The sequence below is a fragment of the Gymnoscopelus braueri genome (assembly GCF_963280865.1).
Source record: "Gymnoscopelus braueri genome assembly, chromosome: 18".
Taxonomy (NCBI): domain Eukaryota; kingdom Metazoa; phylum Chordata; class Actinopteri; order Myctophiformes; family Myctophidae; genus Gymnoscopelus; species Gymnoscopelus braueri.
Genome location: NC_137618.1, coordinates 25,023,362 through 25,044,657, shown reverse-complemented (window position 1 = coordinate 25,044,657; position 21,296 = coordinate 25,023,362). Strand labels below are relative to the sequence as shown.

Here is a 21,296-nt window from a genome sequence, read left to right as displayed (position 1 = left end):
TCTCTGTATAGCACAGCTAGTCCCAGCATGCTGAAGAGGAAACAGAGCTCGCGGGTCGAGGCTCAGGCCATGACCGACTTTGGGCCGGACGAGACCCTCTCCGACACCGCAGACATCTTCTGGATCAACAAACCAGTGAGTTTGTCTTTGAGTGTGTGATTCAGGCACTGTACCATTTGTGTTGAATCTATTGGTAGTGGCTGGTATTTATTTGGTCTCACAGTTACAGCGTATTCAGGAATGGAGGGCAAGAGTGATCGGTAATCCAAAATCAATAAATGATAAGGGGGGCACGGTGGCGCAGTCGGTAGTGCTGTCGCCTCACAGCTAGAAGGTCCTGGGTTCGATTCCCGCAGGGGACGCTGTGGGCGTGTTCTCTCCTCTGCGTCATCAGCGCCCATACCCTAGGTGGGGTTGGCGAAAGGGCCTTTCTGTGTGGAGTTTGCATGTTCTCCCCGTGTCTCCTAGGGTAGTTAATACCCTCACAAAAACATGCAGTAATCCTGGTCACTATACTGCCTCCCCCTGGCCAGCCGGGGCGCCTGATGGAGGGGAAAGGAACTGGTTGGAATAACGTGTTCCTTCCACGCGCTACGTCCAACCGGGGAAATTCTCCCCTGTCAGGTGATAAGAAGGTCAGTAGGCTCTCATGCATTGAAGGAGGCATGAGCTCGGCCCTGGCCTCCCTAGGTTGGCAGAGGGAGTGTAGTGCCCAGGATTACATAGACAATTGGCACTGGGTGTAAAAAATTGGGTTACAAAATCGTGGGATAAAAATTATAAGAGGGAAAAAAAGGAAAGAAATGATAATACTGTACACCAGTGCAGGAATTTCAGGGAGGCCACAAAGGCCATGGCCGTCGTTGCCCCTCAGTTTGGCCTTGTGCCCCTCAAAAAAATGCCATGCCCTGAGGCCACAGTGGCCTTAATGCCCCAGCTGACTGTACCACTTTCTCCTTCTGTCTTTCTTGTCAGTATGTACAGTAGATACCAGTGTCTTTTTCTTGTCATGTAGACACCAGTGTCTTTTGTTAAGATTCTGAATTATTAACTCCCCTGAGTCCCCATCTTTAAACCAATACTACTAGAGCCCGACCGATACATCGGTGGAACCGATACATCGGTCATTTTGGACCCCGATGTTGACATCGGACATCGGTCATTATTTCCCCCGATGTTCCGATGTTTTTTTTTTTTTTTTTTAGTTTTCAAAAACAAAACACATAAAACAAAAAAACAAACAATAGACATCACATATGTTGCCAAACATCATCTTATATAATAATACAATAAAATAGAATAGAAGGAGGGGCACAGTGCTGTTCAATGTTAATAAATGATAGTATATGAAAACTGTAATTTTTTTGTTTAAAAGGTTTTAGCTCGTTCAATTCTTACAACAATCATTCCGATGTTTTTGTCAATAATATTTTCACTGATTGTGCAATTGCTGCGCAGCTGCGGTAAAGGTGTTTATATTTATTTATGTGAAATCCACAAAGATTGCTCGTTTTTCTCAACAATCTCTCAATAATACTGAGAGAGATAATAATAATGATAATAATAATGAATTGCATTTATATGGCGCTTTTCTAAGTACTCAAGTTACTCAAAGCGCTTTACGACTTATCTACCACTACAATACCTTCTAGAGAGACCAAGCTCAATTAATTAATAAATGATATGAATGACTCGACGCGAGGCTCGTTAATTTATGGATCATGATGCAACTGTTAGGTATATATTTTTATGGGCAATTGGGCATAGGCTACTACAATCTTCTAAGCTACTTGTATATCGCTAAATAAATATATATTAACGTCTGTCTGAGTGAGACGTTAATTTAACATCTCCACGCTGTTTCTGAGCGGAGGAGTGCGGCTTGGCAGACGCACAGTGAATACCAAAACTCTCGCCCCAAAACAGTCGCCCTAAAACACAATCGCCCCGGGGAAAATCCCGCGGTATTCACAAACGTAACTTCAGTAAACTATGCCTAAACCTACCTAACCTTATTTCTAAACGTAACCACAGTAAAACTATGTTCTAACCTTATCATCAAACAAATGCAAGAACCGTCGGTCCGCGAAAAAGAATGGGGGTGAGCGTGATTTGGGGCGAGTTTCATTTACTTTCACTTTTCATCAGACGCGGACAAGATGGTCAGTCAGATGAAGCCTAGGGATTCCTCTTACAACTTTGTAAAGCATTACCCTTACCTTGGGCCGTTCATTTTGCTCTCAGCAAGACTTTGTTCATAACTAAAATACAAGGACACAGTTTTGTTGTGCTCAAAGCCTCAAGCCTGTGTGACTCGACGCTCAAGTTGTACAATCCCATAGTTTAGAATGGATCCTATAGTCCGAAGGGACAGTTGTGGGTTTTATTGGTTGTTGTTGGTTGTCAGGGCGATTTCACAACCAATCGATGGACGGGCTCTGCATGAGCACGTCTGTTGCAGGATGCGGTGACAGCGTCATGTCAATGTAATATGAAAACTAAATCAATTGACCAAAACCAAATCCTAAATTTAGAAGTGCACTACACTCCTTTATATCATTATGTATGAAAATGTTTTCAAAATAGTAGATCTACAAGCTCACAAAGCACTGCATAGCAACATGTTGTGACTTGTGAGCTTGTAGATCTGCTATTTTCAAATAGCCAGTGGTGGAAAAAGTACTAAAATGTTTTACTTAAGTAAAAGTATCAATACTGCAATATAGAAATACTCTGTTACGAGTAAAAGTCTGAAATTCAAAATGTACTTGAGTAAAAGTATTGGCATCAAATTTCAATCAATTTCAAGTTCTCAAATGTATAATCTTTTTTTGAAAATAGCAGATCTACAAGCTTGCAGATCAGCTAATTTCAAATGGCCCTATATAGGGCTGAAGTGGTTAATGTATGTTTTGTAATAATAATCAAAATATTCAAAGTAACTAATAACTAAAGTTTTCAAATACTTGTAGTGGAGTAAAAGTATAATATTTGCCTCTGAGATGTAGTGGAGTAGAAGTAAAAGTATTGGAAATTGGAAATACTCAAGTGAAGTACAAATACCTCAAAACTTGTACTAAGTACAGTAATTTAGTAAATGTACTTAGTTACTTTCCACCACTGCAAATAGCCGAAGTTTAAAAAGGGCTGAAGACTTGTGGTTAATGCATGTTTAGTAATAATATTAATAATTAAAATCTACAAAGTGACTAGTAACTAAAGTTTTCAAATAATTGTATTCATGTTTATTTGTAATAATGTGATTGCATTTTATTTAAATGTTCTCAATCTTGTATTCTTAACTTTAATGAAAAAATGAAGTTTATACGTTTTTGAAAATTATTTTTTATTAATTTATTTAATTACAAAATATCGGTCAAAAACATCGGCAATCGGTGGTCCAGGACTCTCAAAATCGGTATCGGCATCGGACCCAAAAATCTGGCATCGGTCGGGCTCACCATGCATAACCCTTAAATTCAATTAATTATTTCAATGGTTTCATTTGATGGCCTTCCTGCCCTGCCATTTAGCCTTTGTGCCCTCATGAAATGGACAACACCTAAAGGACCTTGCCCCTAAAATAACGAAATTCCAGGCCTGCTGTACACTCCTCGTGTTTATTCATCTATACGTTTTTTCTTTTTGTGTGTGTGCTTTTTACTCCTTTTTCTCCCCAATTTAGTCGTTATGCCAATTATTTCCTTCCCACACACATTTGTGTGTTGTCACTTCTGTTGTATCCTACTGACTCACCTGCCAGTTAGGAGCCCCCATCGGAAGGATGTAGAGCCTTCGTGCTACTCCTCCCAGGTGCCGCCCCAGCCCGTAGGTGTACGTGCGGTGACAAATATCCCGCCCGGCATCCCTTCCCGAACACGGGGCCAATTGTGTTTGTATAGACGCTCGACACTAGTCATCTATTTGTAACTGAGGATTTAACTTTTCAAAGCAGTTCAGTAATTTTTGTCCCCTTTCCGCCCATACCCCCCCCCCCCCCCCATATTCTTCCAGTGGGTGCATACTCTGCTGCGGGCCTGTGCCATCATCAGTGTCATTTCCGTGTGTATGAACACCCCCATGACGTTCGAGCATTACCCCCCACTGCGATACGTGACCTTCACGCTGGACACGAAGCTCATGTTCCTCTACACTGCCGAGATGATCGCCAAGATGCACATCAGAGGAATCGTCAAGGTTGTTTCTCATTACTACTACTGCTAACATGTATAGAAATGGTTCAAAGTTGACGCGTTGAGGAGTTTGTATGACAGATGCAACTATTGCCGTTTGTGGCTTTTGGAGATGCGATCTATAGAGGTCCCCAAATGCGATTTCAATTTGGGGATGATTGCATGTAGCATGCAAGACATACACCGTTTTCCTAAGAAATGGGGCCCAGACACAATTGGTGAATGTAATTACATGCAAACGATATGGAGTATGAAAACAGTCATATTATTTTTTTGGTCATATTTCAATTTGTGCCTAATTCGGTTAACTCTCAGTGCCAATGAAATAAAAAAATATGCTCATACTCATAAAAAATGTTATAATAAGTTAAACAAGAAGTGAATGGAGAAGCAAATCTTCGGATCACGATATCTTGGGTTCTGAAAATTATTTAAAAAAAATAATAAAAAGTTTTTATTATTTTAAAAAACTCTGGATAACTCGTTCTTGGCACTGAGGGCATTCAGAAAAAACTCGGGATGTTTTTGGCACTGAGAGCGTTAATAAATATATAAATAAATGAATATATAAATAGCTTTTGGCTCAGCATTGTTTAGAGGCCCCTCAGTGTGTGATTAAAATTGGGGACTGATGGGATCAGTTCATCAACAGCCTCCCCACAAACTTTGGAAGCCAATCGTAGCCAATCTGAATGGAATGTGAAAGATCTGACAGATACATCTTGATTCTCTTGACTCCAGAGATTGTGTATTGTGTACCGATTTGCGTACGTATTGAACAAAACTAGAAGTTCGGGCCGCTGCGCGGCCCTCACATCTAGCGTGACGCGTTGTACACTTTGCATCGCAGATCCAACTTACAGCCACCTCACAGTGTGAGCGAGAGTATTGTGTGAAAGTAGGCCGAAGTCGCTTATAATATTCGGACATGGCAACACTGGTGAAAAGTAAGGCAAATTCGCTTATAATCAGAGGACATGGCAACGCTGAGTGTCCTCTCTTTCTCTGTCCCTGTGTGTCTGTCCCCCTGTCTGTCGAATAAGGTTCGGTCCCACATAGAATAGCCTAGTTGGGTTCCACCTAGGGCCCAGTCCCAGTTGGGACCCACCCCGGTCCCACATAGACTTGCCTAGTTGGGGCCCACCTAGGGCCCAGGTAGAACCCACCTAAAGGCCACATGGGTGTGTGTGTATATATATATATATATATATATATACACATATATGTGTGTGTGTGTGTGTGTGTGTGTGTGTGTGTGTGTGTGTGTGTGTGTGTGTGTGTGTGTGTGTGTGTGTGTGTATATATATGTGTTTATATATATATATGTATATATATATTCTTTCATTCCTTATACTTTATTTATAATTATACAACACTGTTATTACAACTTGTACAACTATTATTTCAACTTAACAACAACAATATAATTATCTGCAAGCAGATATGCACTTAAAGGGTGCACGTTCAACAGTGGAGAATGCATGGGCGTCCTTAACAAATAAACGCTCTCCAGCTGTTTAGAAGCAGATCGCCCACCACAGACCGTTCGTTGCGATGGGGGGCGACCGTGTTTAGGGGCGAGACAATTAGGCGCAGATTGCTCACTCCAGACCGTACGGTGCGATCCGGGGCGACCGTGTTTAGGGGCGAGATTGTGAAACGGCCGCATCGTTAGCTTGTACAGATTTTCGGAGACTCGACACGGTGCAATGGCTAGATGATGAACTTTTGTGTGTCTGGTGGAGAGATTTACTTAAACGCAACGTGCTACCACCTTTGCACGAAAGGATTGCAGTGCATTTCATGCACACACACACACACACACACACACACACACACACACACACACAGCACGGAGAAGTTGTGCAAGGCAACAGCGCGAGGCTGTTCTGTCCTGAAGGAACATCCCACACTCAAGTCAACACAGAAAACTTACTGTGGACTTTTATGCTGAGTTAAAACGTCACTATGGTCGATTATTGCTGTTACTAACACGGCATGCAAGTCTGTCCAATTCCCCACTCTTTCCCTGATACGTTTCCCAGGAGTCATTTAAAAACACTGCCCACCATGAGACCCATTAAAAACATTTGGGGTGGATGTTCTTCCTTGCCCTAATGGGAGCGTGCGTGCAATGTTTCATGCCGATTGGTCCAGCGGTGCTGGAGATTAGCTGACAAACAGACGGACAGGGGCAAAAACGTAATCCTTCGGCCGCCCGACCTGGCGAAGATAATAAAGCAGTTTGAAAATAGGGCTTAAGTGGTCAATGCCATTATCTTATTCTTGAATGGAGCTGCAGGTCGGGATCAATCGACGCAGTTGTAATTAGACAGCAGAGTTTTCCTATAGAAGTACAGAGAAAAAAAGGCATCTGGCAGATGAAAGACCCTTAATTACTGTCATGGAAAGTGCGGACAGTTTAATTGGCAAATCAAGGATAATACTCACACACACAGACAGACAGACAGACAGACAGAGAGGCATATGGCAGGCACAAAATCAGTGTTTCCAGGAACGAGAGCAAACAGCGGGGTAATTTCGACATTTCCTGCTGTTGCCTTGAATCCGCATTTTAACATAAATCAGTCCTGTGTAATGTGAAAGGGAGGACCTGTAATAATTTCCCATTGTGTGGGAATGCGCAATGAAATTCAACTTGTGTCGACATGTGTCGACATTGGGGTGATTGATTGTATTGATTAATCAATGATTAGTGTAGCATTTGACTGAGTCGATATTGCTTGAAGAGCCAAGTGCCAGCAGCAAGGACCTTGAGCACTGATGTTAAACACTGTGAGTGTATCGAAGTAAAGAAATTCAATTCACCACTCACAGATCCATGTATTAGCTAACGCTATAGTACAACTGTATGGTGTTTTAAGTTTTTTAATGTTTTTATTAAAGGATCACCATTACTAGCACATGAAAATACAGACATGAAAGAAAGTGCAAGACAAGTAAAAGACACATTAAGAAGAAAAAATAAATAAGAAAAATAATATATTTATACATACATATATATGAGTGTACATATATATTGGTTCAGCGCTGTTGTTTTAAATGTGCTCTGTAAATAGAGTGGATTGGATTGGATATACAGTACAGCGTTCCCTTATGTGTAGCCATTGAGCCGGTGGTCGCGCAACCCTTTAAGAGCTGTTAACACACCTCCTGAAGTGGTAATTACGATTGCCCATGTTTGTTGGCCCCACGGCATTTGAATTTGTTCTCGCTTCTATGGTTTAATAATTATTTGTCTTGTTTACCATCATGCAAATGTGGGCTGTTTGGGGTTTGTGGTAAGTGTTTTTTGCTGGAGTTTTTTTCTTCACTGCCCTGACTGCCTCTTTTATTGGCACGTCACCACCTCGAAACAAATTCAGTGAAGAGGCAAGGCCCTCTGTGCTCACACCCATAACGGGTGGCCAAATTACAGCCTCTTTGCTTGACAGAACACATGGTGCTTTTTAATAATTCCTTTAATTATGTTGAAGTGGATACATAGCATTTTGCTATGTATCCATCCACTCTTTTGTGTGATCATAATATTTCCTTTTGTTGGTACAGGGTAAAATTCATAAATCTCTCTCTCTCTGTCTCTCTCTCTCTCTCTGTCTTGCTCTTCTCTCTGTGCCTTTCCCTCCACCCAGGGGGATAATTCCTATGTGAAGGACCGCTGGTGTTTGTTTGATGGAATCATGGTGTTCTTCATCTGGGTATCCCTGGCGCTGCAGGTATACTCTATAATCTTATCTATCCCTATCTATCCCTAGTGCTGCTACTGCTGCGTTTGCATGGGCTTGCCGCGAGGCATTTATGCAGCCCTAGCGTTGCCTTATTAATCATCCATTTTCTCTTTGTCTTAGGTGTTTGAGATAGCGGAGCTCGTGGATCAGATGTCTCCATGGGGGATGCTGAGAATCCCCAGAGCGCTCATTATGATTCGTGCCTTCAGGATCTACTTCCGATTCGAGCTTCCCCGCTCACGCATCACCAACATTCTCAAGTATATAACGCAATTATTGCTGGGCATCGCACTCTTTAAATACAGCGACCATAACACATTAATAGTTGTACAGATGTAATAACATCATAATGCCATTAAAGCTGACATCGAGACATCCTTTCTTCCCCCGCCATCTCTCTGTCTCTCTGTCTCTCTGTCTCTCTGTCTCTCTCTCTCTCTCTCTCTCTCTCTCGCTCTCTTTCTCTCTCTCTCTCTCTCTCTCTCTATCCCTTTTCACACTTGTTCTTCCTCCAGGCGATCGGGGGAACAGATCTGGAGCGTGTCGATATTCCTTCTCTTCTTTCTTCTCCTCTACGGGATTCTGGGTGTTCAAATGTTTGGAACATTCAACCATCACTGTGTTACTAATGACACAGAGTTTGGGTAATATTACAGTTTTTAGCAACTATTAGTTGTTCTCCATCTGTGATGTTCTGGGCATTTGTTTTAGAGCCTCTTAATTTACAGCTTAAACTGAAATCCAACTGTTATATATTTTGTTATAATATTTTGTGATGCAAAAGTTATGAAACATGCACTGAACTCCACTTAAAATAAACACATTAGGATTTATCCACGTATATGTAATTACCTGGCAGAATACAGTAGGGTCACTATATGCTACTGTATATACTGCTAGGAGACGCACAACGGTGTCTGAAAATAGTCGATTTACAAGCTTACTATGCGTCGATCTACTATCCTCGCTTTATGAATGCAGACCATATCTAGCTTAGCCTGAGGCTACGAGCTCAATCCATGGTCTTGAAGGGCGGACCCAAACACAGCCGCCCGGATTTGTGCGTGGCTTCCTATTGCTTCACCAATCTATGTCCCCGCCTCCCCTCCCCTCCCCTCCCCCCCTCGGCCTGTGCACGGAGCACGCTGACGTCACCAAATTTAGAGCGACGCCCCTCTGCACTCTGATTGGTTAGGAGATAACAAGGTCCAAGACCATCGTTCCTGCATGGCTCCCCCAGGCTTTTTTTCTTTTGTAACAAAAAAAAAAGCCTGGGTTTCCGAGGCTATATCTAGCTTGATCATAGCTATATAGTTACTCTATAGTTCATATTTTCTCAGAATTACCATCTAAATCACATGAAAATCATCCCTTGAAATTGCAAATCCCTATATGCCGAATTTACCAAAATCCCACCCACAATCTGAGAATATATCACGAGAACATGTGTGCAGTGCACATGGTGGGCATGTAAGCGTGCACCGTGCATACGCGCAAAGGAGGTTATTATGTACATGATGGGAGTAATGATGAGAGCAGGAGCCTTCAGGGAGACAAAAGAAAGGGTGGTGGTGATTATGATGGGGAGGGGGGAGGGAGGGCGGTAGACTTGGTACAGCCATCACAGCTCGAGCCGCGAGCGTGCGTGTTAATCATAATAATCAACATCTCCTACATTTTCCTTGCTTTCTGTTAATGCTCATTCCCGCTGTACGCTGTGCCCCCCCACAGCCCCCATCTGTCTGTCTGCTCTCATTGACGAGTGCCTCAGGGACACGGCATACATTGACCTTTTGCTGGCAAGAAAGATAGCAGAGGACATTTTCACATTTCACAGCCGTCTGCAAACATTCTCCCAAAGGTGGCGTGGCTGTGATTTGTTTGCTGCCGTCTCCTTTTCATAAACCCACCCCACCCAGCCCCACTATGCTTTTAGTGGGGTATTTTAGAAAGATGTCACATTAAACGTGGTATGTCTAATCTCTATCAGCCATTTGCCCTTGGTACAAAGTCACAGTTCTGCAGCCTCCTCACACGCCCAGGGGATTTGATTGAGATTGGGAGTGAAATGGCAGGGGAGAGTGTGACTGTTGCGGGTATTTCCATGAGATGAGAAGGATATTGTGAACAAAGTGGTGTCTCCGCTCATTCCACATGTCAAGATGATTCCAATTGACCTTGCTACGCTTTGAAGCTGTGTGACTAAAGACACACCTGTAGATTCATAGGAATTATACAAGTAGACCATGGGCGGTGCCATTTTCTTCAGCTCCACGTTGTGTTTGATCACAGCTTCTAAATGTGGGGGTCAATTCCAAATACAAACTGCTGTGTGTTGCATCCGCTGCTTCTTTGTTCCCCATAAAAAAAAACACCTTTATGAATGTGGGCGGCATTTGCTAACATGGTCAATCTTGACTCCCGGCTGCGCCTCACTGCCATGTGACAATGAATTCCTATCAGATTATGTAAACAAATAATGATTAATACTCTTGAATATGTTTGGTTTTGCGTTTTGACTTGGAACATTGTCCATTTCATGGTATTATTGGACCGTCCGCCTCTCATTTGGGGCTTCATTTATCACTGCTTTGTTATGAACCAAGTTGATTTCTTTGATAAGGCACAGTGACATTAGCCATTAACCAGCCCAGTATAATTAGCTGTATCAGGATTCACCACTATGCCTGTGACTGCCCTTTGTGATACTGCAATAAATTATCCCTTCTCATCCTGTACCCCTTAATAAACAATTTGGATGAATGTCTGGCTGGCCAATTTGAAGGCATTAATTTTCATTAGACAAATCAAGCAGCTCCTGGAATAACACCTGTGGCTAAAAGACATGGGGGCAGGGAAAGAGGGGTGGGAGGCTGTGTGTGTGTGTGTGTGTGTGTGTGAGAGAGAGATTTGGAGAGTGTTTGTGAATGTTACATGTGGACACATCGCAAGATGTTATTAGATCATATTTTAATGGTTGGAATTCCCATCGGTCTCTGTCTCAACTGTTGGCTAATCCTTGACAAACGTTAATTATGCAATTACCCTTGAAATGATCAATTTAAACAGTAAAAAGGGCATGACCTACATTTGACCTTGACGTGAACAAGCCGTATTTTGACTTACTGTGTGGCACTCACCTGTACTGTTCGGAACATAATCTCAATTACCTAGTTTTATTCTGTCAGAATAAAAAGTCTTTGTGATGTGTGCATTTTCCATTATGGTTAGTAATGTGACATGGAACAGCCTGGCCATCCCAGACACCCACTGTTCCAACGATACGGGGGAGGGCTACCAGTGTCCTGCAGGCTTCAAATGTGTGGACCTAATGGAGGATATGGGCCTCAGCAGGCAGGAGCTGGGCTACAGCGGCTTCAACGAACTGGGTAGGAATGGCATCGTACACATACACACGATAAAAACAACACACTAGGGCTGGGCGATATGACTTCAAAATCGCGATTATTAAAAACGTTGCCTCAGTTACGATTAATGAACGATTATTAATAAAAAAGAAAATGAGTGAAAATAGCCGATCTAAAAGCTCACAACGTGACTCATTGTGACGTGTTGTGAGCTTGTAGTTAATCAGTCTAATTGATTTAGTCGGTTATAATTTTGTTTTTAAATTTTTTTCATGTCAATTCGTTGCTATATTTGTGTGTACATCTGTTATTGGTTCTAAATATCGGTTTTGATATATTTTTGGTGAATTGCCCAGCCCTACACCTCCCCCCTACCCCACACACACACACACACACACACACACACACACACACACACACACACACACACACACACACACACACACACACACACACACACACACACACTTCACACACCTACTATTGTAGATGCTACAGTGTATGAGCATGCACATTAACAAAAAACATGTGCAGTATCCCTGCACCAGTGGCAAAGTGGCCACTCTATAGCCTGTATTGTGCATCTTTGTATTTCATCATGAAGAATGTGGTGGGTGGAAAGCTTGCGTCTGTGTGTTTGTTTGTGTGTGTATGCATGTGCGTGTTTACACCAGCTTTAGCGTGAAGCTGTGCCACTTAGCAGCATGCTGCATTCCTATCGGCTGAATGGGGCCTAAATCCAGTGTCAGTACACCGCACAGTGGCTCTAATCTTTAAATTGCTGTGAAGGGGAGTGAGAGAGCTTAGTGGAGCAGCACAGTGCACACCTCAATACAGACTTAGACGTGCTGGACATACCGTCGTGGAGACCGATTATGGTACATATTATTGCTTTTGGTCCTTAATAGATGTATCAGTGTTTACAGTATGTTATGGTTTAAATATCCTTGGCTGATGCTGGAGTTTGTCAAGCATAGGCATACAGTATTTTGGTTATTTCACAATTGGTGTTGTTCATATGAAGGGTGTTCAGACTTAAGATTTTCTTTGACTAGTTGTGTGCATGTTGTGAATTTGTCACATTGCTTGGTTTGCTCTGTTTCTATAAGAACAATGAGTGACTTTTGTTCTTCTAAAAGTCCTTACACTCCTGGAGTTTTTTTTGTGTGAGTGCGGTCATATAATTTTCCAAATTTGCCAAAGTTGTTTATGACATGAGTACATCCACACAGAGCATGAATATAATGCTGCGATAAAGCGACGCAACTTTTAGTCAGAACAAGGTTAATTGATTTTTCACCTCAAATAAAGACATCAACCTATATGAATAAGGCATCAACTATATGAATGCTTTTCTTGTGAAATACTTGCCGGTAATTGCCATATCGTTTATTTTACCTTCAGGCACTGGAACCATAATAAATATGACAACCACGAACACCAGTTATATTTTTCAACAAAAACATATTTCATATTAGCGGAAAAAGTAGGTTGTTCATGTCTGCTTCAAGTATTGTTATGGGTATTTTTCTTCCTCAGGCATGTTTCATATGAGTGGGTTCATAGATCTCTCTATGACCCCATTTCCAAGCATACAAAGAACTTCTTAGTTGCAGACAAGCTAGTATTAAGCTAAAACTTCGGAAACTCTTTTTGATCAGACCCCTCAAATAAACATGCTCTACTTTGAGGAACCAAAATTGACCAACTGTTGTTCACTCTTTTGGAAACTCAAAGAGGAATAACTTTAACCCATTGATACCTGGAACGCTTCTGTGTCACTTTAGATGCCTTTGGCTATTCAAAAATAGCAGATATACAAGCTCATAGCGCGGCACCGAGTGCCGCGCTACGAGCTTGTAGATCTGCTATTTTTGAAAAATCCTGAAAAAATATTTTTTATACTTTTTTCAAAAAACTGTTAGGATTTAGATTTTTTTTAAAGAATCGCCTCAGGTCTTAATGGGTTAAAGCAGGCACTTGGCACGGCCATTCTCACAATCCTGTACTCCTCCCAACTTGCAGGCTGATCTCAATGAACGAAAGGCAGCATGTATTCAGTATATCCCTATCGGAAACTACCCTTGTGGACCCTTTAGCCAATGCCCACACACCTCCAAATGCCATGTTTTCAAACAATCTTTGTGTTATTTAAATGCTTCAATGCCCCAGATTTTGGAGCATATGAATAACCTGCGTCACCCATATGTCTGTAATGATTTAGATTTAGACCCTTTTCCTAGACCTCTCTGGTGATGCAAATGTGACTTTGGACATTCAGTACTGTTTTGATTAGTTTAATTAGATCAGAAGCTAGCAGAAGCTCAAATTGTGTTCATTTAATAGTTTTTTTCTCTCTCTTTTCAGGCCATGTAGCACTTAGAGATTTGTTTCAAATATAAAGTGTTATACGCACACACACACACACACACACACACACACACACACACTCAGTCTTGAACGCATCCGTGGCTGGTCGCATCCGTTACAGTTAGGCTACTGACATTTTAATTACCGCGTTAGTATACTTGTTACTTTATGTGAAAATAACCGACAACTTCGGAGGATTACATGTTTATTATGATCCGACATCTACTCTCACACTAGCCTCGTCTGTGATCACTGATCTCCCCCTCCACTCACTGCAGAGCAGCAGTTCCGAGCAGCAGCAAAGGGACTCACTCACTCGCTCCAGTGTTAAAAGTGAAAGTGTGACAGAGGGCCAATAACTCGGCTCAATTAGCTTTTTCTGTATCGTTTAAAAAAAAGGAAAGGTAGTCCTGGTATGCGTACGCTAGATGTGTCTGTAGTTCCGACCGTCTGGAAAAAGTAATTGATCGGTTGAAACAAACTTTTTTAAGCATGTTTTAGTTAGCCTGCCTGCATGACGCCATGCTGCTGAATAGACGGGCGTTCATGGTCGGGAGACGGGAATGCACATGTACGTTCAATGGAGGCGCACTCAAGAATCAAGTGGTGACGTGAGGTTTATTAATTTGGCTGTCCTTGACATGACAATGTCTGAACCACTGTCTTAGACGGCCGTAATAACTTATTGCGGTCTGTATAATAATAATAAAATAAAAAGTACCGGAAAAGGTACCGTACCGATTCCCATGTACAGAGTACCGTATTGTATCGATTCAAAGGTGAACGGTACTCATCCCTACTAGGGATCGCTAGGAGACTCCTTTAATCATATTTTTTTAATAGTTAGATGGTGCACTTTTTTCATCATAAGCTCTCATAAGCTCAAGCTCATTACAAATGAAAAGTGAAGCTCAAGGTGTTTGTCTGCTTGGAAGGCCAGATCTGAAGGGAAGCATGTTATGTAATTGGTGCAAGGCTTACAGGCGCTATTTTGTGCTAAGTGAATGATTGCTACAGACTGTTGTTTGAATGTGGATCTCTCTCTTATCTCCCTCTGTCTTTGTCTCTCTTTCTTGACTCAGGTACCAGTATCTTTACAGTGTACGAGGCTGCGTCCCAGGAGGGCTGGGTGTTCCTCATGTACAGAGCCATCGACAGTTTCCCTCGCTGGCGCTCCTACTTCTACTTTATCACCCTCATCTTCTTCCTCGCCTGGCTCGTCAAGGTTAGAAACAATAGAAGACCCCACTCCACCCCCTCCCACCCGTCCAGCTCTCTACCATGTCCTCTCTCAACTGGCATGGCTCAAATTGGGGGAAATGGTGTGGGGAATGGACTCCCAATATCTAATTATCACTGTGTTCCTGCTCCCCTCTGGCCTCAGGCCAGACATGACAACTAATCTCCACTGGTTCATTTCCACTCCCAATTATTATTTTCTCTGTCCATCTCCCCCACCCCGTCTCGCTCTCTATCTCTGTCTCTCTGCCAGAATGTGTTCATTGCTGTTATCATTGAGACGTTTGCTGAGATCAGAGTGCAGTTCCAGCAGATGTGGGGGTCAAGGAGCAGCACCACCTCTACAGCTACAACACAGGTAAGGCCATCACACAATACGTGCCCACACAGACACATGCTCACAGCATTGACATGCTTACATTGCCTCTTGATACTGTAACACCATGATGAACTCTTTTCTGTCCCTTAACCCTGATCTTAAGGAGGTGTCACACTGAAAGCTCCATGTGTGGCGTTAGACCTCGGCTGGACATTTATAAAAGGCCATTGATTGATTGATTGAATACTTTATTAAACAGAAATGCAAACAGCACGAGGTACAGTCATACATTTGGGCTAAAAGGATAACACAAAAAAGTCCTGGGGACTTGTTTCCATTGTGTTCCTATGAGGTCCTTGTGGTCCTATGCCTTAAATGCATACTGTCAGAGCACCACTTGTTTTCCCCCAACACAACTGACATGAAAGGAGAAATAGTAAATTGTAGAAACAAGATTAAGATCAGCATAACCTCTAGGGGCCGCAAGCTGGGCTTTTATAGTCTGTATGCTGTTCACACCAAGCACTATATCTATAAATGAAGCATCGCGTTAGTTCATGCAGGGCACAGGAGTCATATACGCCTCAGCTGTAATCAGCTGTCAGTCTGCTGATTGCTTTCAAGCAGCCACGCTTTTCTACACACCAATCACGCCTCATTTCCCCCATTTCCCAACAAGGCGGTCCGTTTAAACACTGGATCTCTGGATCTTTCAATTGCTGCCACACGCTGCTGCTGCTGGCAAAGTTGGCCTCCACCACCCCAGCCTCCACCTTATAGTTCACCTTATAGAAATATAAAATGTTTGCATGGCTCAATACTGAATTAAATGTTCTATGGCTTTCATGTTAAAATGCATTCAAGTTTGCATGACTCAAGTTCATCTGATTAAATGTCTTGCTATGGGCCAGCTCTTGATACCTGTGGGGGGGTTTGCATAGCGTTCCCTGATTTTGCTTAGCTTGCTGCTTGGCAACATTTTGGGAACATCTTAACACATTGATTGCCTGAGTTATTTCAGATTTTTTGCAGTTTATTGCCAGAGATTTTTCATTGAAAAAAAAAAAGTACTCAGGAGCTGAGATACAAAATTTTTAAGTTTTAAGTTAACAAGGAAGTGGATAGGAGTCTAGATCTTCGACTAATCATATCTCCTTGGTCTTTGGGTCAAATAAAAATAAAAAAAAAAATTAAAATTTTAAAAAAATAAATAAAAACGAGTTAACTCGATCTAGGCAATCAAGTGATGGATTTTAAAAACGAGTAAAAACGAGTTAACTCGTTCTAGGCAATCAATGTGAGCAGAGCCATTAACGCCAAGTTTAACTGTATTCCATTTGTTACAATAAATAGTTAAATCTACTTATGACGTGAGTGTTCCTAACTGAACTACTGTATAACTATCAATACACAGAATCGTTCACCACTGTTGTCGTTATAAATGTGGACTTTGGCATTCAGTTGAGTACATTTTTTAAACAATGTAATAACAGTTCATGCTTGGTGTGGTTATCCCTTTAGTCTTGTTTCTAAAATGAATCAAATAGTAGATGTTGATGGCATCCAGTTGGCGTAGATGTAAAACATTCGCCCACTGCCGCAGAGGCCTGGGTTCGCTTCCCAGTGACAGGGGTGCAGGCATGACGCCAACTTGGCCGAGTGCTTCAACGAACACAAATCCAGTGTTCACTTTTGGGAAGCCGGCAAGTCCTTGTTAGTACTGATCCCTGCTGGGTAGTCGGACGCCTGTTGAGTGAGAAGGTTGATGTGGGAGATCTCCACGTGCGTTACACTCCTGGGGAAACTCAGAAGCGGCTGGTGTCTCCATGTGTATTGGAGGAGGCATGTGGTAGTCTACACCTTCCCCAGTTGGGGGTTGGCAGCAACTGCACCACATTACATATTGAGATTTGACAAAGACTGGGGGGCGGAGGGCACACCAAAACAAACACAGCCAGATAAACTCTGTTACTTTGTGGCTAATCTCTCAAGAACAGATTCTGCTCTGCGTTTGAATCTGTCGGGGGGGTTCGTCATATCGCGTACGCACTGGCCTACAAGTGGGCGTGCCTTCAGATCAGGAAACAGGCCGCGCTTTACCCAATCAAATGTAGTGGGCGGGATTTACGTGTCTTCCGATCCTTCCCCACTAGAAACTAACCGAAACTCATTTAACAATAGCGTCCTCGGAGCAGACAAAACCACGGAAAGATATTCACATTTTAACTTGCTCTTTCATCATAAAAACAAGTGGGCTTATAACCAAAACGATCCATGTTCTCTGGGAGAAGTGGTGTTAGTGTTCCGTGTAGAAATATTGTTCGTGGGAATGAAAACATAGTCGCACCACCGGAAGTGAAAGGCTGAAGGCAGACCAAAACCCCGGTTTCCTTGCGTACGTGTGCTACGTCGACTTCCTCCCAGAGCCAAGTGAGATAGTAAAAAACAGCAGAGGGCGCTGTTTTTCCTTTTCATTTGGCGATGGGTTCCCAGATTGCTTTGTGGCAGAGTAATGTATACGGTTTAATATATACAGACATAGACAGGCAGGGGTGTACTGGAGGTGGGGCCGCTCCACTAGTTCAGAGCCTTTGAGTAGTTGTTTGAGCTGCACACTTGCCCGTGAGAATGCGTCTACCTCGTGTATCGATCAAAAACAACTATTTGCACCTCTTACCGACGCTTACAAAAGCTGCCGAGTGTCAACAAACAGTGTGAATTAACTCATTCACTGCCAGAGTAAATAAATAAATAACTCAAATTTTCGTTTTCCTTACCTTTTCAACTAGTCACAGAATATTTATCTCCAGTGTGATCGATCCCCCGATCGTTGCTAAACACGCACGTTCACCCACGCCGACCGGCCGATGGTCTGCTAGTCGAATCAGCGCCGTTCGAGTTGTAAACTGATAGGGGGAGAATAGATCTTTTCATGGGTTACTATCCACGACACGGCTTTCTGCCCGTGCACATAGTGTGTGTGTGTGTGTGTGTGTGTGTGTGTGCGCGTGCGCGTGTGCATGCGTGCGTGCGTGTCTGTGTGTGTGTGGGGGGGGGGTTCTACGTAACAGGTGTGTCGATTACATAGACAGATTAACGTCACCAGTCGCAATCAAAGTGAATCGATAACAAAGGGGGAAGCGAGGGGGGGGGGTGAAAGCGAGGGGGGGTGAAAACGAGCGCTCCTTTTTCAACTTCACTGGTTTTCCAATTTCCCTGTAACATATATATGACAACACTAAAGTGTCCCCATTATGCAAGTAAATAGAATAACATTCGGTGTATATTGTGGGTTAATAAATAGGCCTACATAGGCTATTAAAGAGGTCATTTCAATCGGTGATCGCTCACGTGCGCGTGTATGCGCGAGCGTGTGCACGTGACGTAGCGCTCCACTAGTAAAAAAACAATCCACAGTTCACCACTGTAGACAGGCATGCATATAGAGTACTCGTATGCATGCTGTACACTCGGCGAGTGAAATGGCTCGGTGCTCTAGGATTTGACGCAACAACCTGGCAGGGACAGACTGACTTGGCAGTGCAGAGTGTGAGCCCCTGGGCTACTCAAATTGTTGCTACAGTGTCTTGGAGAAGAGAGAGCATTGGGAGGGAATTGCTGTTAACCCATTAAGACCTGAAGCCGATTCTACATGTCTCCTAAATCCCAACAGTATTCTGAAAAAAGTATATAAGTGGTGCTCAATCTTTTTCATGCCAAGGACCCCCAAAATTATATGTATTTGGCCGTGGACCCCCATCTGAAAATATTTTGGACCAGGGACCCCGAGAAGCAAAGATTTGAGTTAAAAATGTTCGCTTTAAATATATATATATTCAAAGATTTGCACACATTTTCACGATTTTTCAAAAATAGCAGATCTACAAGCTCATAGCGCGGCACTCGGTGCCGTGCTATGAGCTTGTATATCTGCTATTTTTGAATAACCAAAAGTGTAAAATATGGCTTTTTAGCTCAAATCAAAAAATGACACAGATACCAGGTCTTAATGGGTTAACCCATTCAATGCGGGAACGCATCACTGTCATTTTAGATGTCTTTGGCTATTCAAAAAAATTGCAAATATACAAGCTCATAGCCTTCACAGAATGCCACGCTATGATCTTGTAGATGTGCCATTTTTTTTAAAAGCATGAACATTTGTGGAAATCTTGAATATATATATTTTTAAAGCGAACATTTGTAACTCAAAAAATATATATATTCAAAGATTTGCATACATTTTCAAGATTTTTCAAAAAATAGCAGATCTACAAGCTCATAGCGCAGCACTCGGTGCCACACCATGAGCTTGTAGATCTGATGTTTTTGAATAGCCAAAGAAATCTTAAAATGACACAGATGTGTTCCCGGTCTTAATGGATTAAGGACCAACGGAGAGCAATATCATACTGATTATTGCTGTTTGTACAGCCTGTGTGAAAATGTATTTAAAAAGGATGTCTTTTTTGTTTGTTTATACAATTCTAATAGACGTCTAATTATGCATGATTTAGTTCTGTCCGGTGACTAATGGCACATAAGACTGTTCTGCTCAGCCACATATGCATGTACTGTTTAGCACAACTAAAATGAAGACTTGGATCTTATTATATCGTCTCTGTTTGGTGGAAACCTCCTAGTCCAAAAACTGTTACTTTTCAGGATTCAGCATTTTGAGCTTGCAGATCTGCTACTTTTGAGGCTTTTGTGTGACACTGTAGTACGATCAAGTAGGGCGTTAACTTACGAAAAAAGACAAAAAGTTAACTCATTCAGTGCCATGCTTATTTATGGAATTTTGGCTCTGAGTGCCACAACCAAAATTAATTGTAAAAAAAGTGCTTAGGAGCCGAGATACAGCCTTTTTTAGTAAGTAGTTAAACAAAGAGTGAATGGAGCAGCAAATCTTCAAATCATCATATCTTTGGTTCTGAATTTGTTTTTCAAAAAAATAATTTAAAAAATGACGTCTTAGACGTCCTGTGGCACCCAGGGCTATTTAGACGTCGGACGTCTTAGACGTCCTGTGGCACTGAATGAGTTAAAATATGGAGATAAGAGGTTTCTGCCTGACAGCAATGATATCTTTTGACCAAACTCTAAATCAGATGTTACCTTTAGGAGTGCCGATGAAGCTTGCACCAAAACGGATATGGTATAATATACCAGGACATCCTTACATAGTTTAACAGTATAATATAAAGAGTACTTTCTACACCTACTCTACATGAAAAATACCTTGAGATAACTTCTGTTGTGATTTGCCGCTATGCAAGTACAATTACTTTGACTTGACTTTACAAAATAATTCAGAAATTGCCATTTACAATTACTGTATGTTTTTCCTTCATTATAATTCTCTTTCAAATAAAACACTGGGTTTTGGCACGGTAACAATCCATTATAGACAGAGTAGGAGAGAAAACTGCTCTCCGTGTGCCGAGAGGCATGACAGAGCACATAGTCAAAGCGCCCCAAAATAACAATCACTCTGCCAAAACAATCAATACAGACAATACAGAGTCTTAGAAAAACAACACCTCTGCAGATAGAAACAAATGAAAGAGCAGGGGAAGTCAGATCAATAGTTAAAACATTTGAATTTTCTTTTAAATGAAACTTCCCGAGAGATTACCCGAAAGTATTGCAACTACATTTATAACATTTTCTTAATCAACATGGTTAATAATTACATGTCATGTGATATGCTGCTTCAGTACACTTCAACACATGTTACTAGGAAAACTACAGAAAATTTGAAAAGAAGATTTCCTACACATTTTCAATATACCTGACCAAGTGGCCAAATATGACGAGTAGGGGACCATGACAGAAGGCAGAACATGAAGATTCAACATTGGTTTAACAAAGCAAAACAAAGCAATGTTGCTATTAAAGACCTTGAAAACTAGTAAAATAAAAAAATAAAACACTGACAACAAGGTTGTCGCAGCGCTGTCCGAGTTGTATACCAATAGTGTGGGAATCTGTTAAGATCATTCTGTCGTCATCAACATGAAAGGGCATCCTCGGCGCTGGGGAATGATTTCATATC

General features: G+C 42.0%; 1 protein-coding gene across 1 annotated transcript in view; it reads left to right on the top strand.

The window, feature by feature from the left end:
• nalcn (sodium leak channel, non-selective) overlaps positions 1-21,296 on the top strand; it is a 112,244-nt gene continuing 90,948 nt past the window's right edge. Inside the window, exons 1-8 of the mRNA XM_080457026.1 lie at positions 1-135; positions 4,015-4,197; positions 7,847-7,930; positions 8,063-8,202; positions 8,458-8,586; positions 11,174-11,331; positions 14,763-14,905; positions 15,173-15,277. Of these exons, the coding sequence (XP_080313152.1) occupies positions 28-135; positions 4,015-4,197; positions 7,847-7,930; positions 8,063-8,202; positions 8,458-8,586; positions 11,174-11,331; positions 14,763-14,905; positions 15,173-15,277 (1,050 nt within the window). The 5' untranslated portion in view covers positions 1-27. The remainder of the gene's footprint in view (positions 136-4,014; positions 4,198-7,846; positions 7,931-8,062; positions 8,203-8,457; positions 8,587-11,173; positions 11,332-14,762; positions 14,906-15,172; positions 15,278-21,296) is intronic.